The sequence below is a fragment of the Phascolarctos cinereus genome, unplaced genomic scaffold (assembly GCF_003287225.1).
Source record: "Phascolarctos cinereus isolate Bilbo 61053 unplaced genomic scaffold, phaCin_HiC Scaffold_1;HRSCAF=81, whole genome shotgun sequence".
In the NCBI taxonomy this organism is placed as follows: Eukaryota; Metazoa; Chordata; class Mammalia; order Diprotodontia; family Phascolarctidae; genus Phascolarctos; species Phascolarctos cinereus.
Genome location: NW_027555514.1, coordinates 94,403,324 through 94,423,894, shown reverse-complemented (window position 1 = coordinate 94,423,894; position 20,571 = coordinate 94,403,324). Strand labels below are relative to the sequence as shown.

The 20,571-nt window shown below is 36.0% G+C and overlaps 1 protein-coding gene across 1 annotated transcript in view; it reads left to right on the top strand.

Moving 5' to 3' along the window:
* Nucleotides 1-20,571, top strand: part of CNTNAP2 (contactin associated protein 2) — a 1,976,042-nt gene that overhangs the window by 1,425,374 nt on the left and 530,097 nt on the right. The window contains exon 13 of the mRNA XM_078153085.1: nucleotides 8,911-9,067. Coding sequence (XP_078009211.1) covers nucleotides 8,911-9,067 — 157 coding nt within the window. The remainder of the gene's footprint in view (nucleotides 1-8,910; nucleotides 9,068-20,571) is intronic.

Genomic DNA, 20,571 nt, shown 5'->3' with positions numbered 1-20,571 from the left:
AGAAACTCTAAAGGTCTTCCTTCCCAAATTGATACCTTCATGATGGTAAATTAGGGTATATTTTGTCTCATTTCTTACCTAGCCTTTAGTCATTGAATCAGTGTGACCTCAGACAAACTGAGACCTGGAAAAGACCTTAGTTTAGAAAGGCCATGTCACCCACTGCATACTGGGCCATTGCTGGTCACCTTCACCTTTATCTTACCACTGGACTTCAACGACTCTGGAGGAGAGGGTGAGGCTGAAGACTGTATTGGCTCTGCCTTACTTACATCCAATTCATGTACAAGTCAAGACTTCAACCCTCATGATGTCATTGGTCATCTTCAAGAACAAAGGCTGAACACCTAATTCCTAGATCTTTCTTCTAGCCTTCACCTCTCTTTTGAGTTTTAATTCTGAATCTCCAAAGTGCTTGCTGGACATCTCCCCTTAAATGCACTGCCTTTGTGTAAAATTAAACATGTATCAAGTCAAATGACTTCAATTTGAATCAGCTCTTCAGTTTCTTCATGACGTGATTTGGGGGAAGGCATTTCACCTTTCTGAAACTGTTTCCTAATTTGTTAAATGGGAGGAGCAAGATTGGTCTATGTAATCTCCAGTCATTTTAGCTCAGTCTCTAATCACATATCATAAAAGCCAAATCATCTTCTTTACCCTAAAAGAGGCATCCCTAACCTTTTTCACGTTATAGACCTGTTTGTCAGTCTAATAAAACCTATGGATTCTTCTTAAAATGATGCTTTTAAAGTGCACAAAATAATAGAATTACAAAGGAAACCAATTACTTGAAATAATTGTCTATCTAAATATATGTGTATATATATATAATGTACACATATATACCTGGGAAGGGAGAGAGACAGAGACAGAGATAATCTAAGTTCATGGACCCCAGGTAAGTATTCTTACCCTAAAACCTTCTTCCCTTCTGGATTTCCTATATGTCTTCCAGAAATGTGATTTGAAACCTTTGTCATTTTCGCTTCATCTTCCTCTCTGTCCCCTAGCATGTAGTCAATCACCAAGTCATATTAATGGTGGCTTCATTATGTCTTTCATCTACTTTCTACTTTCCATTCTGATTGACGTAATCTTGATCTCTCAGCACATCATGCCTAGGTTATTACCATAGTGCCTCAGTTATTTAGGGGATAGCACTACAGAGCACGAGTATACTTAAAGTTCATCACTGTAATCAAATGAAACTTACGGAAAGAATGGGGAGGGGGAATGTATCCTAGGCCTGAATGGCAAACAGTTTACTTAAATGGCTGTAGTTAGCATTATTTTTATTTGGCCAAATTAAAACATTTTCCAGATTAACTGGGGGAGAGGAATGTGAAGTGGGGGAAAGTTGCTCTAAGATTTCTTTGAAAACCCCTCAGCGTAAGCTAGATGGAACTAGTTATCCAGGCCTTCTTGTTTTTCTGATAAAGAAGCGCTACTTAATACCCAGGACCTGAGGCCCAAACTCTCTTTTTCCTCCTCATTCATTTCTAGTCTCAAGTCTTGGATCTATATCCCTTGCTAGAAGCATAAATCACTATTCTGCCCTGTTGCACTTCTCCTCTCCCACCAGTTTCATTTCTGTAGCCTGAGCCCTGGGATGCTTTGCACCAGTCTTTGGCATGCAATGAAGGTGGGGATTGGGGAGCAACTTCCATGAAGAGAGGAGAAAATTGCTCCTGTATTTAACTCAAAACGTTGTGTCCACACTTTTACAATACCTAACAGCTGGGAATAAGCATGGAGAGTTCTAGAACACCTGGGCTGTGTCTACAGAAGTGCATCTAGAAGCCCAGCTAGTTCCACCCAATCAGTCCACAGCTCTTCACCCTGTTTTCCCCTTCCCACCTCAGCTAGAGGAGCCTCATGAGGGAGAAGCCTTTTGTTGCTTAAAAGCTAAACAGAGGTATGCTGCCTGGGAAATTTGACTGAAATCAAATCTGTTCTTCAGGTGTTAGAAGCTCGTTAGAGTTGAGCTCTTTAGCTGCTGGGAGCTGATTGGGGGGAAGTAGAAATCTCCTGCTTTGTGAAGAGCTGGCTTGAGAGCTGATTAAGAACAGAAAACTCCTAGGCTTATTGCCCACTAGCAGCTATCTACAGCTTGAAAGAGAGAACCCTCTTCTAAGCTTGGCTTGGCTGTATTACTTTCTACAACCCTCTCAGACTGGAGAGGGAGAAACTCCATTAAGCACCAATAGTGGATATAGGAAGCTTTGCAGTTCTCCAGTGTAAGATTTCTGTTTGTCATTGCAACAGGGCCCAAAAGAGAGAGCAGGCATGGGAAGCTGCAGCCCCTGATTTTAGGGTGGAGATTTCACTGAGAGAGTACAATGCTGCTACTTGACTGAAAGAGCATAGCATGTCTAGAGCAGCCCAAGAATAAGAAACAGTTCCATCTAGTAAGAGAGTGGAGAAGAAAGAGAAGCAAGTGATGCCTGGTGCAGAATGCTCCTCTCCTTTATGGAAACCACCAACGTCCAATCCCACAATCCAGTTTCCTGAGCTCTTGGATTTCCTTTCTCCCATGTAAATTGTGTGCATTGATTTAAGTTGATAGGTTATCTGTGATATTTTTAGTATTCCTCCTTTTTCTTTCTATTGAGTAAATGCTATGATTATAATTGATTTTGCCTACTCATTTAGTCCATATTTCAAGTTGAAGATTTAATGATGTTGTTGTATCTGATATAAATGAGAAAGATAGTAGTGGGGGCTAAAGAGTGACAGTGGCAAGCAATATGTAGATATGTATCTGCCCCTAGGTCCCTAGGCCCTGAGTTGCAATGGCTTGGTCTGGCCAAGGTCAGATTCCACGCTTCAGATAAAATATCCTATGCTGGTATGAGTGCATTGGTATGAATGAGCCAGCACAGAGAAAGAGAAGAGAGGTGTGGGTACCATGTCAGATGACACATCCATAGACTTTATTGACAGTGTGAATGGGTCTATACTATACTATACTGTGAAGGTTCCTGTGGGATTTATTGGAGTGTCCTTTCCATTAGCAGCAACCCATTGGATAGCATCTCCCCCTGGGACTTTAGTTTCACGCAGAGGTGTCCATAGAGGAAATTTTCTTTTTTGAACAATCTGTTTTTCCGTGGTTATTTATTTTAGAGTTGAAGTATGTTCTGTGATGTAATGTTAATTATTTAGAACTTTAAATATTAATACCTATTGATTAACTGTATCTCTTATTAAGTATGGAAGATCATATGAGTCATAATAATGAAAAATATGCAGAGCATACTGATGATTAGCAATGCATAGAGAGCCACACAGAGGAATTTTAGTAGAGAATACCATGTGACTTTCTGAGTAAAGTCATGGAGGATATTTTATAAGACCTATTAAAAATGTAGGGGAATGTGACATAAAATTAAAAAACAAGAGAAAAAGTTAACATGCCCTTTTCTGCTTTCTGTAAATGACCTCAGAATATGTTCCTTTATAGAACTTCTGGTAAGATTGGGGTTTCAGAAAATGATTAGAAGAGGATCACCTTTTACAGAGGAAGAGAAGCTATTTCAGAGTTAAAAAGATGTTAACAAGGGAGTATCTGGAAAAAAATATCAGAATTAAACTGGAATTTAAAAAAAAACTCTTTGAAGTAGCTGAAGCAGCTGCAAGCGCTAATGGTCTTCCCTATACCATATTTTATACCCGGGGACCTGCTCATATAGGTAGGGAGTTTTCTTAGAAAAGCCCTCCTATAGAAGAAACATGGGATGTTAGGGTTATAAATGTAATCAAAGTTTTATAGCAGTGATATAGTACCTTGAGTAGAAAAAAAGATTATTAAACAGTCTTAAAGCATAAATATAAAGAATGTATCCTATGAAGTCACCAGGCAAGTATGCTTGCATATAATAATGACAATTTCATCATGGTGGTGGGACTCCATGACAAGCGTATGCCAGTTCCATTCAATACACTATTCAGCAGAAAGGGGAAAGGACCTTTTGAAGTTTCAGCTCGAATGGACAGTCAGCTGCAAAGACATAACGAAAGGGACAGTCCATTACAATAAGATCACAGATTTAGAAGTGGAATAGACCTTACAGGTCAGCTAATCCAACCCTCATTTTATAGCCGAGGAAAGTGAGAACTAGAAATTTAAGTGACTTGCCTAGGTTTCATAGGTAGGCCAAATGATCCTCCAAAAATTTCCCAAATACAAAACAAAATTCTACCAACTGGAGATTTGAGTTAATAAACTCTAGGATGTTTAAGAGGGCAGTTATCCTGTCCACTTTTACCCTGTTATATCCTTATTGAAAAGGAAGTAGAGACCTCAGTCTAGACCATTCAGTTACAGTATGGCCCATACCATTTGTGACCTTTGACACTTTTAATGCCACTTTTCAATTATCCCTTCTCTATTCTGTCTCATGAATGGATTCTCAGTATTCTTAAACTGTTTGTGTCAGTCGTTTTAGTATCCCTCTTAGGAGGCTTTCTGTATGCAACTATATCAAATTCTCAAATGACCCATCCTAGCTTTTAAAGATCTCCATTGCCTATCCCTCCCTCTATCAGGTGACCCCGCTGTTTTAGTCAAGAAAATCTTTTTGCTCTTATCCATATGTGGCTTTCAAATTTTCAACTATTTCCCTTTTTGTTCTTGTCATGTTCCTAAACCTGACATGTTTTTCTTTCCTTTTACATCCACCTCACCTCATTTCCTCACCCAATAATAAGAATAACAACAGCAATAATAATTGATATTTCCTTAGCACTTTATGGTTTGCCAAGTGCTAGAATCCATACCTCCTGAGTCTCTCAGTGCAGCATAGTAGAATAGAGCTCTGAATTTGGAGTCAGGGTTCGAGCTTAAACTCTTTTATTCCTACTTAGTGCCCATGGTTCCTTGGACAAGTCACTTCACTTTTTGATATTTTTTTCAATATGATGATTTTTAGATTATTTTCTTCATTTATGAAGTGAAGAGATTGGACTCAATTACATCTAATAGTGCTCTTAGCTCTCAATCATATTATAAAACCCTCTCATCCTATTCTTCTCGTTCCTAAGCACTTAGAACTTTGATGATTTTGGTAGGCTGCTTTGTCACTGCCTTATGTCCTCACACACCGACACTCATACACACACACATACACACACACACTTTGCTGCCTTAGCTTGGAGAAGCCTATGGTTTACTTATCTTAGGTTCAAGTGTTAGGGTTATTTTTTTTTATACCACTGCCCTCCTCCCTACATGAGAAACTATATTAATAACAACTAATTATCATATATGAATTATATCTTTATTAACAACTAATATAGTTTTCCAAATGCATTGCTGTTCAATGAATGGTTATTGACTTACTGCTTCAAGAAACTTCCATTTTAAAAGACATTTGGGGGGACCCTCTACCTTTTGTAGAATGGAATTCGTTATTTCTTATTGAGTTCTCTTTTTTAGTTACTGTGGCCAAATAGTTTTTCTTCATTAGCCAAGGAGCTGGGGAAAATCTCTGTGAATTTACCTAGAGTGGTACAGTGATAGACATGTAGATTAATCATTAACTAACTTTTGGGTGGAGTAGCTAGGTGGAGTAGTTAGGTGGCCAATGGATAGATTGTCAGACCTGAAGTCAGGAATACTTAAATTCAAATCTGGCCTCAGATACTTACTAGCAGTGTGACCTTGAGCCAGTCACTTAACCTTTTTTGCATCAGTTTCCTCATCTGTAAAATGAACTGGAGAAGAAAATGACAAAAACTACTCCGGTATACTAAAGGGGATCAGAAAGTCAGAAATGACTGAAAAATTTTTGACAAGTGTTTTGGGGCTGTCATGAACTGAACTGGATACCTGATTAGAGGCCAGAATACATCATTCATTGATTTACAGTAGCTTAGAATATTATAAAGTACTAGGCTATCATAATATCACTTAACATAACAGATTGACCAAGGCCATTTAATCTCCATGTAGGCATTCAGATCCAGTGAAGAAAGTCCTATCCTAGAGACAAGAGACTGAAGTTGTATCACTTTCTGACACTTGAAAGCTATATAAGCTCGGGGGGGGAAATCACCTAACCTATCTGGACCTTAAACACAAATGAGGATAATGTTATTTTATTAAAAGACAGAGAGCAGGATCAAATTATTATTTCAGTTTCTCCCATTTGAATCCTAAGGATCAGTGATTCTATGACAGGTCATGTAGATAAAACAGAAGCATTACATAATATAAAAAAGGATTTTAATATTGTATTTTTATAGTCCTAAGAGATATGTATTTTAGCAACAACTTAGCAGTAAACATTCTAGATTTCCAAATTTCTGGAAACAGATGTTTTTGAAGAATTTAAGCTCCTTGAAGGGAAATTATTTCATTTTGGTCTTGATGACTTCATCATGGATGATGATGATGATGATGATGATGATGGTGATGATGATGATTAAAAACCATAGAAGCTAACATGTATATGGTACCTTAAGGTTTACAAAGCATTTTCCGGAAATTTACTAGAGCGATACATGAAATGACTAGTTATAGAGGTGGGGAACCTGCGGCCTTGACTAGCCCTGGACTATCACATTGCCTGTCACATAGTAAGCACTTAATAAATGCTTGCAGAATCAATTCAAATTTCTGAGTTTCCTTTATGTATGAGAAATTGTACTTTGGTGCAATGTCAGAGTCCCTGCCAGAGATGAAGCAGAGACAAATTAGTTGCTCATGACAACCACATTTCCTTGAAGGAACTCTAAGAGTCCATTCTTGGAATCCTATGGCTTCCTGCAGCAAATGTTGAAAAGTATGAGTTCAGATTACATTTTATATAAAGAGGAACTACAGCTGTCTTCTTGAAACAATACCATCATTCTGTTTCCCAGAAAGAAAAACAGTATTGGTCTAGGTGAGGTAGTCATTGATATAAGGTCCATGCAAGTGAAATGGGAGCAGGGTAGTTTTAGTTCAAGTTTTTACAAATGCACAGGATTTTGCTGGCAAGAATTTCTGGTTTTTGTGGCAGACAGATTTTTGGTTCTGTCCTAACTCAAATTCCATTTGATATAGTGAGACAATATGTGGGGAAGGATAGATTGCTAAAATTATAGCCCAGAGTGCTGAGTTTGAATGTTACTTCAACGACCATGGGCAGACCATTCCATCCTTGTAAGGAATAAAAACTCTTCTAGGACCCACTTCACAAGGTGGTTGTGAGCACCAAATGAGATGAAGTGTGTTCATTAAAGACCTAGATAAATGTCAGTTATGATTGTTACAGAGAAGGCTCAGAGCCTGTGATGAAAAGAAACAGCACAATTTGCAAATAGAGTTGCAGAGGAAAGTAAGGGCTGGGTTTTCAAATCTGAGTACAAAAATGCCTTATGTTGGCTCTGTCCAAAAGAATCTATTTACTCAAATCCTGGCTCCAGCTTCTCTTTTCTTTCTCCCTGTCCTCTTCAATCAGCCAGGCCATACTAAACACTTCACCATAATAAAGACTTTCTTTTCATCTTAAGTAACTACAGACATTATACCATCATTAGGTTTAATTCAGTCCATATTTGGGCCCTTTCATTACAATGTACCTATGCTTTGATGATTTAGTTCTTCCCAACTTTGAACATGTTCCCCATTACCTAATGTCCTTGTTACAATGATTTACACCTACTTAATTTAGTTAACAGGGCTCTTCATCCTTGGAAGCAAATCTCAAACTCTAGGAAACAGATAATTAAATTATTTCTTTTTCCACCACTCCATTTCTTTTCTTTCAAAAACCCCATCCCCTTTATCACTTTAAATGGGGTAGATGGTTTGCTTTTCCCAAAAGTCAATTAACAGGTAAATAATGGATTGTGAAGTTAAAAGTAGCACTCCAATTAGCATATAAATGAAGGAAGGCAGATTGCTAGTTTTAAACAAAGGAGCAGAAATCATTTCCCCTCCTGCTAAATTTCGCATAAAAGTAGAATTTAATAATTGATGTCCAGTTATAGAATTTTGGTCACATTGCCGAATACTGGTCACTAAGGCTAGACAATTCTGGTAGCCTGGGAAATGTGCCACATATTAACATTCTTTCTTCAGATAAGAATGTGTTAGAAGCTAAGAAGAAATTCTTTCACCTCCTTTACCCATCTCCCAAGCACTGGACTTCTAAGAGCAAGGTTAAGATCTAAGAAGTGGAGGTGAAGAGGAAAGGGGGACGTTCTAGACCTGAGGGATGGTAAAGGACTTTATTGATGAGATGAGACTCCAGTTTCAAGGAGTAGCAAAGAAGACAGTTTGATTGGATAATGGAATATGTAAAGGAAAGTAATATAAAACAAACCTGAAAGGTAGACTAGAGCCAGATTTTGACAGGCTGAAAAATAAGTTAATGTTTTGTCCCAAAGGCAATCAGGAGTTATTGAAGGTTCTTGAGAAGAAATAAAGAGACCTGGTCGAATTTGTACTTTAGGGTAATTATTTTGGCAACTGTATGGAGAATTTATTGGAGAGAGAGAGTGTGGGGGTGGGGGAGGGAGAGAGAAAGAGGGAGAGAGAGAGAGAGAGAGAGAGAGAGAGAGAGGAGGGAAGGGACTTTGTAATGATTATACTATTCAAAAGGGAAATGGGCTACCTTTCTCCTTGAGTTACCTCTCACTGGGGATCTTCAGGCAAAGATTGAAGAGTACTTGTTCAGTACGTTGTAGTTATTTTAGAGGGGCTTCTTTTGCAAATGTGGGTTGGATTAAATGGCCATTGAGGTATTTTCCAACTCTGACATTCAATGATTCTGTGAAAAATGAGAATAACCAATATCACACAGCCTAACTTGACAAACATTAAAACAACAAAGAAATTGGAGTTGTTATTCAGCACATCATTTATAAAGATTCTGAGCCTACCATTTTCCTAACTCTGATTTCCATATCCTCTTGCAGATGGAAGCCCTTACACCTGGTGGGTTGGGAAAGCCAATGAAAAGCATTACTACTGGGGTGGTTCCGGACCTGGAATTCAGAAATGTGCGTGTGGCATTGAACGTAACTGTACCGATTCAAGATACTACTGTAACTGTGATGCTGACCACAAACAGTGGTAAGTGCCTATTTTGGACTTTCCTCAGGCAAGCATGCACTGTTAGCTATATATTTAAAACTCATTAGGTGAGATAGCAAGTTTGGAAGATGCTGAAAGTTTATATTCTCAAGGCTTGGAGCTAACCAACAGATGTCACTAACATGAAGAAAAGTACAAAGCCAGAAAGAGATCAACATGGGAAGTACATGAGTTGAGAAATAGACTGGTATATAATAGATATGTTAATATTTCATAAAGACAGAAAAATAATGAGCCCTGTAGCAGATAGTGATTTATGTGATAAATGAAAGAGATGTTCTTCAAAACAAGAGAAGTGGGCTGATAATGAAAAGAGAGCCTATTTCTATGTGAGTTTGTCCATACCAAGTAGTTTCTTCTATTGAAAACTGTCACATACTGAAATGTGAACTTTGAGTCTCTTTACAAAAGCACTTTCCCTGTTGTTACCTTCAGCCATCTTCCATCCCTTCTTTTCTATCATTTCTTGTTCTCTTTGATAACGCCGTGATAGCAAGTCAGTCCAGGAAATGTTTGTCTTGGAAACCTTTCATCTCTTTCCCAGTTGACAGCATAGTCTCCTGGTCATATGTCCAGCTCTGCAGCAAGTATCTGCCTATGTCAGCAGAAGAGAAGGCAGAAATCAGCTGTCACTCAGTACAGGAAGGACAGATCCAGGAGTTTATATTTAACAAATTGAGACCTGGATGTACCTCTTTTAGGAGTCATTATCATGTAGGTGTCTTTTATTCAGCATGTTAAAGTTATGAGGTGTTCCCTGTTTGAATTATTTCATTTGAGATGATAATAAGCTGATAATTGTATAGCACTTTAAATGTTGCACAGTACCTTATATGCATTCTCTCAATTTCCTTAGGCCTATTCATTACTCTATATTAGATATATAGATATTCAGGGTATCATCCCCATTTTACAGATGAGGAAATGGAAGCTCAGAGAAGCTCAGATAATGTGACATATCCAAGCACACATCTCGCCAGTGGTAGAATTGAGATCCAGAGCTTCTCTCTCTCTCTGTGTTTAGTGCTTTCCCTACTATATCAGCTATCTTTTCAGGTTTTTCAGGAGTACTAAGATAGGTTTTTTGCTCTGTTCTAATTTCTTGTCATAAAGAACAGTGTTAGGGCCTGGTATTTCCTAGTAATGCTTACCCATTCAGCATAGTCCTCCTCTACCAAACACAGAAAAGGAGCATTTAGAAGGCTGTTGTAACTACAAAGTATAATAGGAAATTAAGGTCTAGAATAGATATGAATTGTACTTTTATAATAGTATCCGTGAAAACTAATTCATCATTTCCCAAGAACCATCTTGCTCACATTAAGGGTACTTTGTAACTAAGAATACCTAAGTGAAGTCACTTTAGAAAAGATTTATGCTAAGGGACTTGGGAACAATTTTCATTGGGATGTATGGTTGTCTAGTACTAAACAAAGAATTGTCTCTTAAGTTTTGATCTGATATATTGATACGCAGGGTAAAAAACAGTATACAGCACATAGCAATATCGGTTACTAATAAATGTAAAATAATAAATTCAAAAACTTAGAGAGAGGGAAGAACAGAAAAAACAATGATGCGAACAGAAATTGAATTCCTGGGAATAAAACAGCAGCTATAAAGACAAAAGTTAGGATAAAATTAGAGGCTTTATATCAAGTTACAGCTTTTAAGATATGATTGTGAGTTAAGGTCAATTCAAGAACATGACTTCTCTTAACTGCCTTGAATTCATCATTGAGAATTATTCAATTAAAGGAGCTGTGTGCTTTTGTTCTTCTTTCTTGTTCCTTTAAAGGGAGGGTGCAGAAAAGTATCACTGAATCATGAATGTTATAGCTGGACTCTAGGTTTAGAAATCTATTTCAATACCCTCATTTTGTTTGAAATATATTTTATCGATACCTTTGTCTTTATATCACAGTCTTTTCTGAAAAACAAAACAAACCTCTACCTCTTGATTGATAATCTCTCTCCTTGGGACAAAGAAAAACAATTCAGTGAAGCCATCCAATGCAGTGAATTCATTTGACAATGTATACAGTAACTTTTTTCTAATAATTTCCCAGGCTTCTGCTATGGCAAGGTTTCATTATTTGTGGTGTGGTTTTTATCAGTTACTCAAGTCAGCTTCTTTTGAGGGATCTTTTTCTATCATTTTTTTCATTCTTCTTATTTCACTTTTCATCAGTTCATACAAATCTTGCAGTTTTTCTCCAAATTCATTGTATTTGTCATTTCTACTATATGATAAAATTCTATTTTCTATGCCATACTTTTTTTTAAAATCATGTCCTAGTTGATGGGCATCCACCTTGTTTCTAGTTCTTTATTAACACCAAGAGTGCTACTACTGATATTTTGGTGTATATGGGATTTTTGTGTCTGTCTCACTTCTGTTGGGTATGTGGCCCTTAGTGGGATATTTGGATCTAATGGTATGAATGGTTTGGTCACTTTGTTTACATAATTCCTGATATTATATTAGTGTCTGTCATCCAACCCTCCAGCACTCAACATACCAAGTTTTTGTTAACTTTGTCAATTTGTTTAACATGAATTGAAACCTTAGGATATTTTTTAATTGCCTTTCTTTTTAAAATGCATGTTTTATATCAACACATCTAATTAAATTGCTTTACTATTCTGTAAATTTAAATACAAATACTTTCAAAAATCTGATACATATTAAATAGGAATTTATGTAGTTCTACTCTAAGTTGATATTTCACAAAATAGGTATTCTTCAGAAGTACTAAGCCCAAGTTTTCTTTCTAAACTTTTAAAAAGCTTTATTGATACTCTTAAAATTTTATCACTGCCCACCAACCTCCTCCTTACATTTCCACCCAAGTAGAGGTCTTGTTTTATAACAAATACATATAGATAAGCAAAACAAATCCAAACATTAACTATACCCTGATAATTGATGTGTTGTTTATCTCTAGTCCATCATCTCACTATAAAGAATTGCAAGATATGCTTCATCACTCTTTTGAAATGATAATTTATCTATGCCTTAGTCAAAGTTCTGAGATCTTTTAGAGTTGTTTCCCTCATATTTTTGTGGTCTTCTTGTAAATTTTCCTGGTTCTGCTTAATTTCACTCTGCATCAGTTTATATACTGTTTTCCATATTTCTCTGAATCTGTCATTTCTTTACTTCTCATGGTATAATAAAACTCCATTGCATTAATATCTAACAATTTAGTCAAACATTCCCCTTATGATAGACACTTACTATTTTCCACTTCCTTGTCAAAACAAAATTTGTGGTACAAATATTCATGTATGTATGAATCCTTTCCTTCTGTCTCTGACCTCCTTGGGATATGAGTCTAATAGTAGCATTATTTGGCCAACAGGAAATTTTAGTTTAATGACCTTTTAAATATACTTCCAAACTGTCTTCTAATATGATTGAACCAATTCACAATTCTACTAACAGTGCACCAATGTGCCTGTTTTCTCACAACTCCTCCAATAATTGCTATTTTCCTCTCTGTTCATTTTTGCCAACTTGATGGGTATGAAGTTGAACCTTAAAGTTATTATGTCTTCCATTTCTCATTAATATATTGACTTGGGGAATTTTTTACATGGTTTTTGATAGACTATATTTTTTGTGATGAGAACTACCAATTCATATCATTTGATCCTTAATATTTTGAGGAATCATATATTTATATCAGATCTTTATGCAACTTGAAAATCAACTCTCTACAATATTAATTAGCTGTGAGCATTTTTCCAAATTATATCTTACTTTCATGGTCTATATGTTGCATTTGCAGAAATATTTCAATTTTATGTAATCAAAGTTCTTTACTTGATGTTTTTATAATCTTCATCACTTGTCTAGGCAAGAAACCTGCCCTTGCCAAATTTGTGGAAGATATAGCCTTCCCTTGTTCTTATTTTTTTTCATTATTTATCCCTTTATATGTAGGATATGCATTCATTTGGAATTTCCTGTGGATATGTGGTCTAAATCTAATTTCTGCAAGATTCTTCCTAGTTTCCCCAGCAATTTTTATCAATAGAGACTCCTTACCCCATATATGAGTATCCCCAAGCTTATAAAAATCTATATTATGTTCAAATTTTTTTTTACATCTTATTTATCTTGTTCACCTAATCTATTCCACTGATCAACTTTTCTATGTGTTAAGTAATACTGAGTCATTTTAATGATTACTTTTTTATAAGATAAGTTAAAATCTGCACGTGCAAGTACTCTTCATTCCTACTTTTCCCCCATTATTTCCTTGGTTACTCTAGACTTTTTCTTCAGAGAAATTTCATGGTTATTTTGTCTAGTTCTATAAAATAACCTTTTTGTGGTTTCTTTTAGTACTGAATATGTGAGTTAATTTTGGCTATATTGCCATTTTTGTTATATTGGCACAGTCTAACCATGAGTAATTAATATCTCTTTACTTATTTAAGTCAATTTTTATAAAAAGTGTTTTGCAATTGCATTCATAAATTCCTGAGGTCAATGCTGCAAACATTCTGTATTTAAATAAGTTTTTATTTCATATTTTTTCTTGCTGTACTTGATTAAAAATATGTTCATTTCAATTCTCTTATTATCAGTGATTTGGAACATATTTTTCAAATGGTCATTGATCATTTGTAATCTTTATTTGAAAAGCTATTAATTTCTTTCTTTTGTGCACATAACCACTGGGCAGTGGCTTTTGGGGTTATATATTTGTGTTATTTCCATATTTACATGTATATGTATACATACATATGTATGTGTGTATGTGTATATATATATATACATATATATATTATATATATATATATATATATATAATATATATAATATATATTATATATATATATATATATATATATACATATATATACACACACACACACACATTTATATATCAGACTTTAAAAGGTATTCTTTATTGAAAATATTTTTCCAACTCTATAGTTTATCTTCTTAATATATCTTAATTTTTGTGGTTATCATTGTACAAAAGCATTTTAGTTTTATGTCATTGAGCTTATCTATTTTGTTTTATATAGTTACTTCTATCTTTGTCTAATTATCTCCATATTTTGTATTAGAAAGCTGAAGCTAAAAAGACAAAGTGTTTTGTCCGTAGTCACAATTATTGGCAGATCTAGACCAACCTGTGTCTCCAAGTATCTAGTCAAAGATTCATTCAACTGCCCCATGGTAATGAAACATTTTATTTATTTTGTGAGATTTGTGAATTTCACATAAGAAAAGAAAATGAGTCATTTTCAATTTAAAGAGGTAATAACATGTTGCAGACCATACACTTCTTAGGAAACTTAAAGCACCTTAAATTAGGCATAAATGCTAAACATTAAAACTCTTATTTTCAGTGCTAAAATTCATGAATGTGGAGCCAGGATAAATGAGATCGTAGCTAAAAGCATGACTAGTTTTAACAATATAGCTTCAGTGGCAGGCAAATACTGTAACCATCTCAATAATTGCCTGATTATCTTATGCCACAAAAAGTTTTGTACAATTATTTCCTGTGATGGCATGTGATTTAACATTTATGATTTACTATTCATAGCAACAGTAAATATTCCCACCTACTGTGGCAGAGACCTAATTAACCAAGCACTGGTTTCAGATAAGTGCCCACTGCTGGGTAATTCTTTGTGTCTTGCAGACTGACTCAGTGAGCTAAATAATCACTTCTGAAATGAGCAATTTCAAGATGAAATTATCAGAGGCTTTGGAAACAGAATGAGTGTTTTCTTCTTGTTCTAATCAATGGATTCAACAAGCATTTATTATGTACCCACTATTTTCAAGAATTCATAGAGCAATAAAATATAAGAAACTTGTACTTCTAAGGTGCTGTCCAGCTTTGAATCTATGATTTTATTAGACATGAAAGGAGACTTAGAAATCACTTAGCCTTTCATTTTAGAAGGGAAGAAAACAAGGCACAGGGAGGGGGTGAAGTAATTTACCCACAGTCAAAAAAGATAATTTCAGCACTGTTCTTTTGTCTCCAAGTATTCCCTTTCTCCCTCCTGATCAGACAATTAAAGATACATAAATACCTGATTGGAAAAGAATGGAGTAGGAATCCATTAGCACAATCTTTTGGACTCAGTCACCATGTAATATTCACTTAAGTATCACATATTTCAGTTCACGTAGTATTTAGCTGAAAGTACCTAGCTATTTATTAACCTAAATTTGATCTGGACTTGATTTTGTCCTAAGATCCATGAGCCTATTTATTCCTACTGGGCCCAAATTAGCAAACTTTCCCTGGAATGAAAAATAATTTAGAAGAAATTGTTTTAGTGTTGTAAATTTAATCCTTGGCTCACATACTGAAATTTTGTGTTTAAATGGACCTTGTTCAATTTGCGGGCTACTTTCTTTTTTACCTAGCCCCCTCAGTTTATTCTAGGAACTTCAGAATTTGGCTTGTTTCTACAGTGGTATGCATATCCTGGGACAAAGTACAATAAATTGACAGACTGTAAACCTGATCTTTAAAATGTTTGACTTCTCCATACCAGTAGCCACAGCAATATCTCTAACATTCATTGAAATGTTCTCTTTAAGAATCATGCCTTTTATACATTTTCTTGTAGTAACATCCATTCTTCCTAAAAAAAATCACAGGATTAAAACACAACAAAAGAAAACAATGAAATACATATAAAGGTAGAGAAGCAATCTCAATCCAGCTTCATCTGTCCAAGGTTAGATATTATGAGTCTATCTTAGGCCAGTCAAAGCACAGACAGATGACCATTGTCACTAAATAATATCAAAATTATTTTTGTTCCAAGTAATTTGCACACCAATGTACATAACCCTAAGATAAATAAGATAATGACTGAACAGGTGCTATTTTATCAAGACAGAAAAAGCAAAAGCAAAGCATTTATACCTAAGTTTATAAATACTCAGAACAATTCTCCTCCCCTCTAGTTTTAGGGTATCCTTTGTTGCTAGAACTGCATGTACACAGCTTTTGTTGAGTGTTTTCTTCTTTAAACCACTGATGTTGCATCCTTTTCCCCCCTTATATTATTGTCACTTACTATCTGGCTCCTCTATATTTGTTGAAGTACTACCCTTGAATCTTACCCAGTAGACTGTGTCAGCCTCCTCAAGCTTTGGAGGATAGAGAGTTCACTAGTTTGACTTCTTACCCTGCCCATTCAACTGAAATTTCTCTCTTAAACAGAGCCAGTTACTTCTTATTAATTCTAGTAACTTTATTTTAGTCCTCATTCTGGAACTTTCTGCAGAACACATGCTCTTTGGCCATCCTTCTTGCCTGGATACATTCTCCTCTCTGACTTTCATGATACTGCTCTCTAGTGGTTCTCCTACCTCTCTGAACACTCCTTCATTTCCTTCTATGGTACATTTACTTCTTCCCATCTCCTTAGAATGAATGAGCCCCAAATTTTCTACACTAGTTATAGGATCATAGTTTAGAATTGAAAAATACCTTAGATGCCACCTATTCCAGCCCTCTCACTTTGTAGCTGAGGAAACTGAGCCCCAGCAAAGTTCAATGACTTGCCCAATATCATACAGACAATAAGTATGAAAGCTAGGATTTGAGCCTAGGTCTTTTTATTCCATATCAAGTGCTTTTTCTACTCTATTATTTATTCTTTTTTCTCTATTCTTTCTCTCTATATAATTTTCTTTCTCTAATTATCTTTATCTATACTCTCTTCTTTGTTGTGTTCACCCATTTCTATGGGCTGAGTTATCATCTCTATGCTGTTAACTCCCACATCTATCTCTCTACATTTTCCTGAACTTCATTTACACATCTCCAATTTTCCTGATGGGCAGCTAAGTGGCAGAGTGGGTACAGTGTTAGGCATGGAGTCAAGAAGACTTATCTTCCTAAGTTTGAATCCAGCCTTAGACAATTACTAGCTACGTGACCCTGGGCAAGTCACTTAACCCTGCTTACCTTAGTTGCCTCAGCTGTAAAATGAGCTGGAGAAGGAAATGGGAAACCAGTCCAATATCTTTACCAGGAAAGCCCCATATGGGGTAACAAAGGGTCAGGAATGACTGGAAAACCAACAAAACAACAACTTTCCTGAGAGACATTTCCATCTGTATGTCATGCTGACTCCTCTGACCTAAAATCACAGTCTTCCCTCCTAGACCTGACCTTCTGTTGATGTCACTCCCATTCTTCCAGGAATTCCTCTTGGTTACCCCTTATGTCCATTCAGTTGAAAGTTGTATCAATTCTAGATTTTCAAATCTCACATATTGTAGATGGGACTCTGATTTAGACTGGATGGGTTTTTGTGCTCCTTCCAAAAATGAAACCCTTTAACTAGTCTGTGACCATCATCTCTACTCACACTTCTTCCACTATCTGGTTTAGGATCTAGATCACTGGACTATTGAACTGAAATCTTGTAATATCCTGATAACTGGTGTCCTAGCTTCCAGTGTCACTCCTTTCCAATTCATCCTTCACAAAGCTGACAAAATTGTCTTCTCTATGCACAGGTCTAGCCATATTATTCTACTGTTCACACACCTAAGGCCCCTCTTACACTTTTAGGGTAAATATCAAACTGCTTAGCCTGACATTTAAAGGCATCCACCAGCTAGCTACAGCTTCATTTCTAACCATATTTCATTTATTTCTCTTCACATACTCTTATATTCCAGCCAAATTATACTATTGCTTTATTCTCAATCTAACATGCCCTGCCTTGCCTCCCTGCTTTTGAATGAACTGTCCTTCATGCCTATAATTCATTCTTTCCTAATCTCTACCTGTCACAATCCTCTTTTCCTTTATGGCTAAAATCAATTGTCATCTCCTTTGTGAAATGTCCTAGATCATATTGCCTGGGACTCTCCATTGTCCCGTAACATTCCTCATTGGATTTAATCATGTCCCTTCGAGAAGACAATATTAAATTCTGGGGCACAGAATCTAATTCTGGCTTTACAGCTAGAAGGGACTTTAGAGATTACACATGAGGAAACTGAGGCCCAGAAAGGTTAAGTGACTTGCCCAGGGTAACACAGCTTGTAGTCATACAGATTTCAAATGCAGTTATCTTGTTCTTCACTTCACTTCCAGTGCTCTTATTCAATGTGACAGACCCCTCATATAAGTTTGTTGGGGGCAAAGAGTGTGTTGTTTTTCATTTTGGTATATAACATAGTGCTTTAAATATGGTATACACTTAATATGCCTTTGTTAATAGAAAAATATCAGTGTGGAAAGTACATTTTTTGGATTTAGACTAGAGATCCTAAGTACATGTCACTTTTCTCTGGCTCAGTTTCCTCATCTGTAGAATGAAGGAACCAGATAGATGGATAGATGAGCTCTACCGTCCCTTCTAATTCTCTGTGTGTAATACCGATTCTTTGAATTAGCATTGAAAATCTCTTAAGAAAGCTGAAAAATGGGCTAACCTCTCCTTTTGTACCTCTGAAACTGAGCTATTTCCTTGGCATTGGCCAGCACGACTAGGATACTTGCCAACCTTTGCATCTGCTTCCTGTCAAGATATCCCTTCCCATCCCCAGCATTTGAATGTTGAACAACCTCAACTTTCAGGAAAACTCCACTATTTCTAGGTACATGGATGGGCTATGTCACATCCCTCTGAGCAAATATATTAGTCTTTGGAGAAGAAAACTAGTATTTGAAAGAAAACTAGATATTTGATGAGGTATATGAGTCTGTATAATAAGAGCAACTTTCAAACAACTGTATTAAATTAGGCTTGAGCTAATTGTGTTAGAAGATGCAACATAGTATTCATTTCTCTTGTTTGTTTTGATTACCACTTATACTTGCTATAGTGAAAAAAATTCTCACTCATTTTAGTTGCCAAATTGAATTAAATTCAATTAATTTCAATAAGTATCTATTAAATACTTGCTATGTACAAGGCACCATATCAGTTAATGCCTTGAAATTTTAACTAAGCAGAATATGACTAGATCACTTAATTGAAAGTCTATGACAGCTGAGTAGTTTTAATGTGCCATTGTTCTCATTTTATATGATAACCATTGGTTATTTACTGTGTTGCTGTGTAAAGCAGCTATCAAAATAATTAGTATGATTGTGTCTCTTTCTTCCACAAGATCCTTCAATGACTCATTTCCCATAAGAAAAAATACACACTACTTAACTTGGTGCTTAAATCCCTTCACAATATGACTCTCCTCTCTTTCCAAGATGATTTCACATTTCTCACTTTTATACATTCTACATTCAAGCTAAACCAATTTACTTGCATTCTATCTCTCACCTACAGGCTTTGGCACAGACAATAACCCATACCTGGCATGCACTCCACATTCTCCTTAGGCAGCATAGTGGCTGCCTGCTTGTAGGTGCTTAACATATTGGTGCCAGGCTTAGTACACTCATTTTAATGGCTTTAGTGAACTACAGCACAGAACTTCCAAATTTAAGTAATCTACCACCTTCAGTCTTCCCAGTAGCAGGGATTACAGCAGAGTCATCATGGTCATTTACATTTCTTTTTTTTTTCTTTCTTTCTTTCTTGTTGAATTTGTATCCTCATTGCTAAGCATGGTTGTTGTTGTTAAATCATATCTGACTCACTATATTTCTTGGCAAAGATACCGGAGTGATTTGCCATTTACTTCTCCAGTATATCTTAGTTTTACAGATGAGAATCTGAGGCAAAAAAGGGTTTAAAGTGACTTGCCCACAGTTAGTCAGTATCTGAGACTGGGCTTGAACTCAGATCTTCTTGACTTTCTGGCAGTTAGGTGATGTGGAGGATAGAGCATTGGGCATGGAATCAGGAAGACTCATCTTCATGAGGTCAGATTCAATCTCGAACATTTACTAGCTGTGTGACTCTGGGTAAGTCACTTAACTCTGTTTGCCTCCGTTTCTTCACATGTAAAATGAGTTGGAGAAGAAAATGGCAAACTATTCCATTGTCTTTACCAAGAAAACCCCAAATGAGATCATGAAGAGCTAGACACAACTGAAAAAGACTCAACAACAATAACTTTCTGACTTCAGGCCCAGTGCTCTATCCACTGCACTATCTAGACGCCCCTTGCTAAGCAAGGTACTTTAAGAATAATAGGCACTCAACAATTTCTTTTTGGCTTATATTGGAATGAGTGGGTCAAATAATGGCCCTCTTTCATTAGGAAAACATATATATGGTGTGTAATAGGAGTGTATAGAGAAGCAAAGTGCTTTATTTCTCAAGGGCTCTTGTCATTTCTAGACTCTCGTTGTTGGTATTGTTGTTTTGCTTTGTAATATTCTTTATTAAACCTCTATTTTCAGAATAAAAGGAACAGAAAAAAAGCAATAGAAAAATGCCATTATCCTGTGTTTTCTAAAGGGAAAAATATACACAAAATGTACAGACAAAAAATACAAATTTTAAAGGGTCATTTTGGTGCCAATTTTGTGGGCATAGGACAGAAAGTTTTTGTC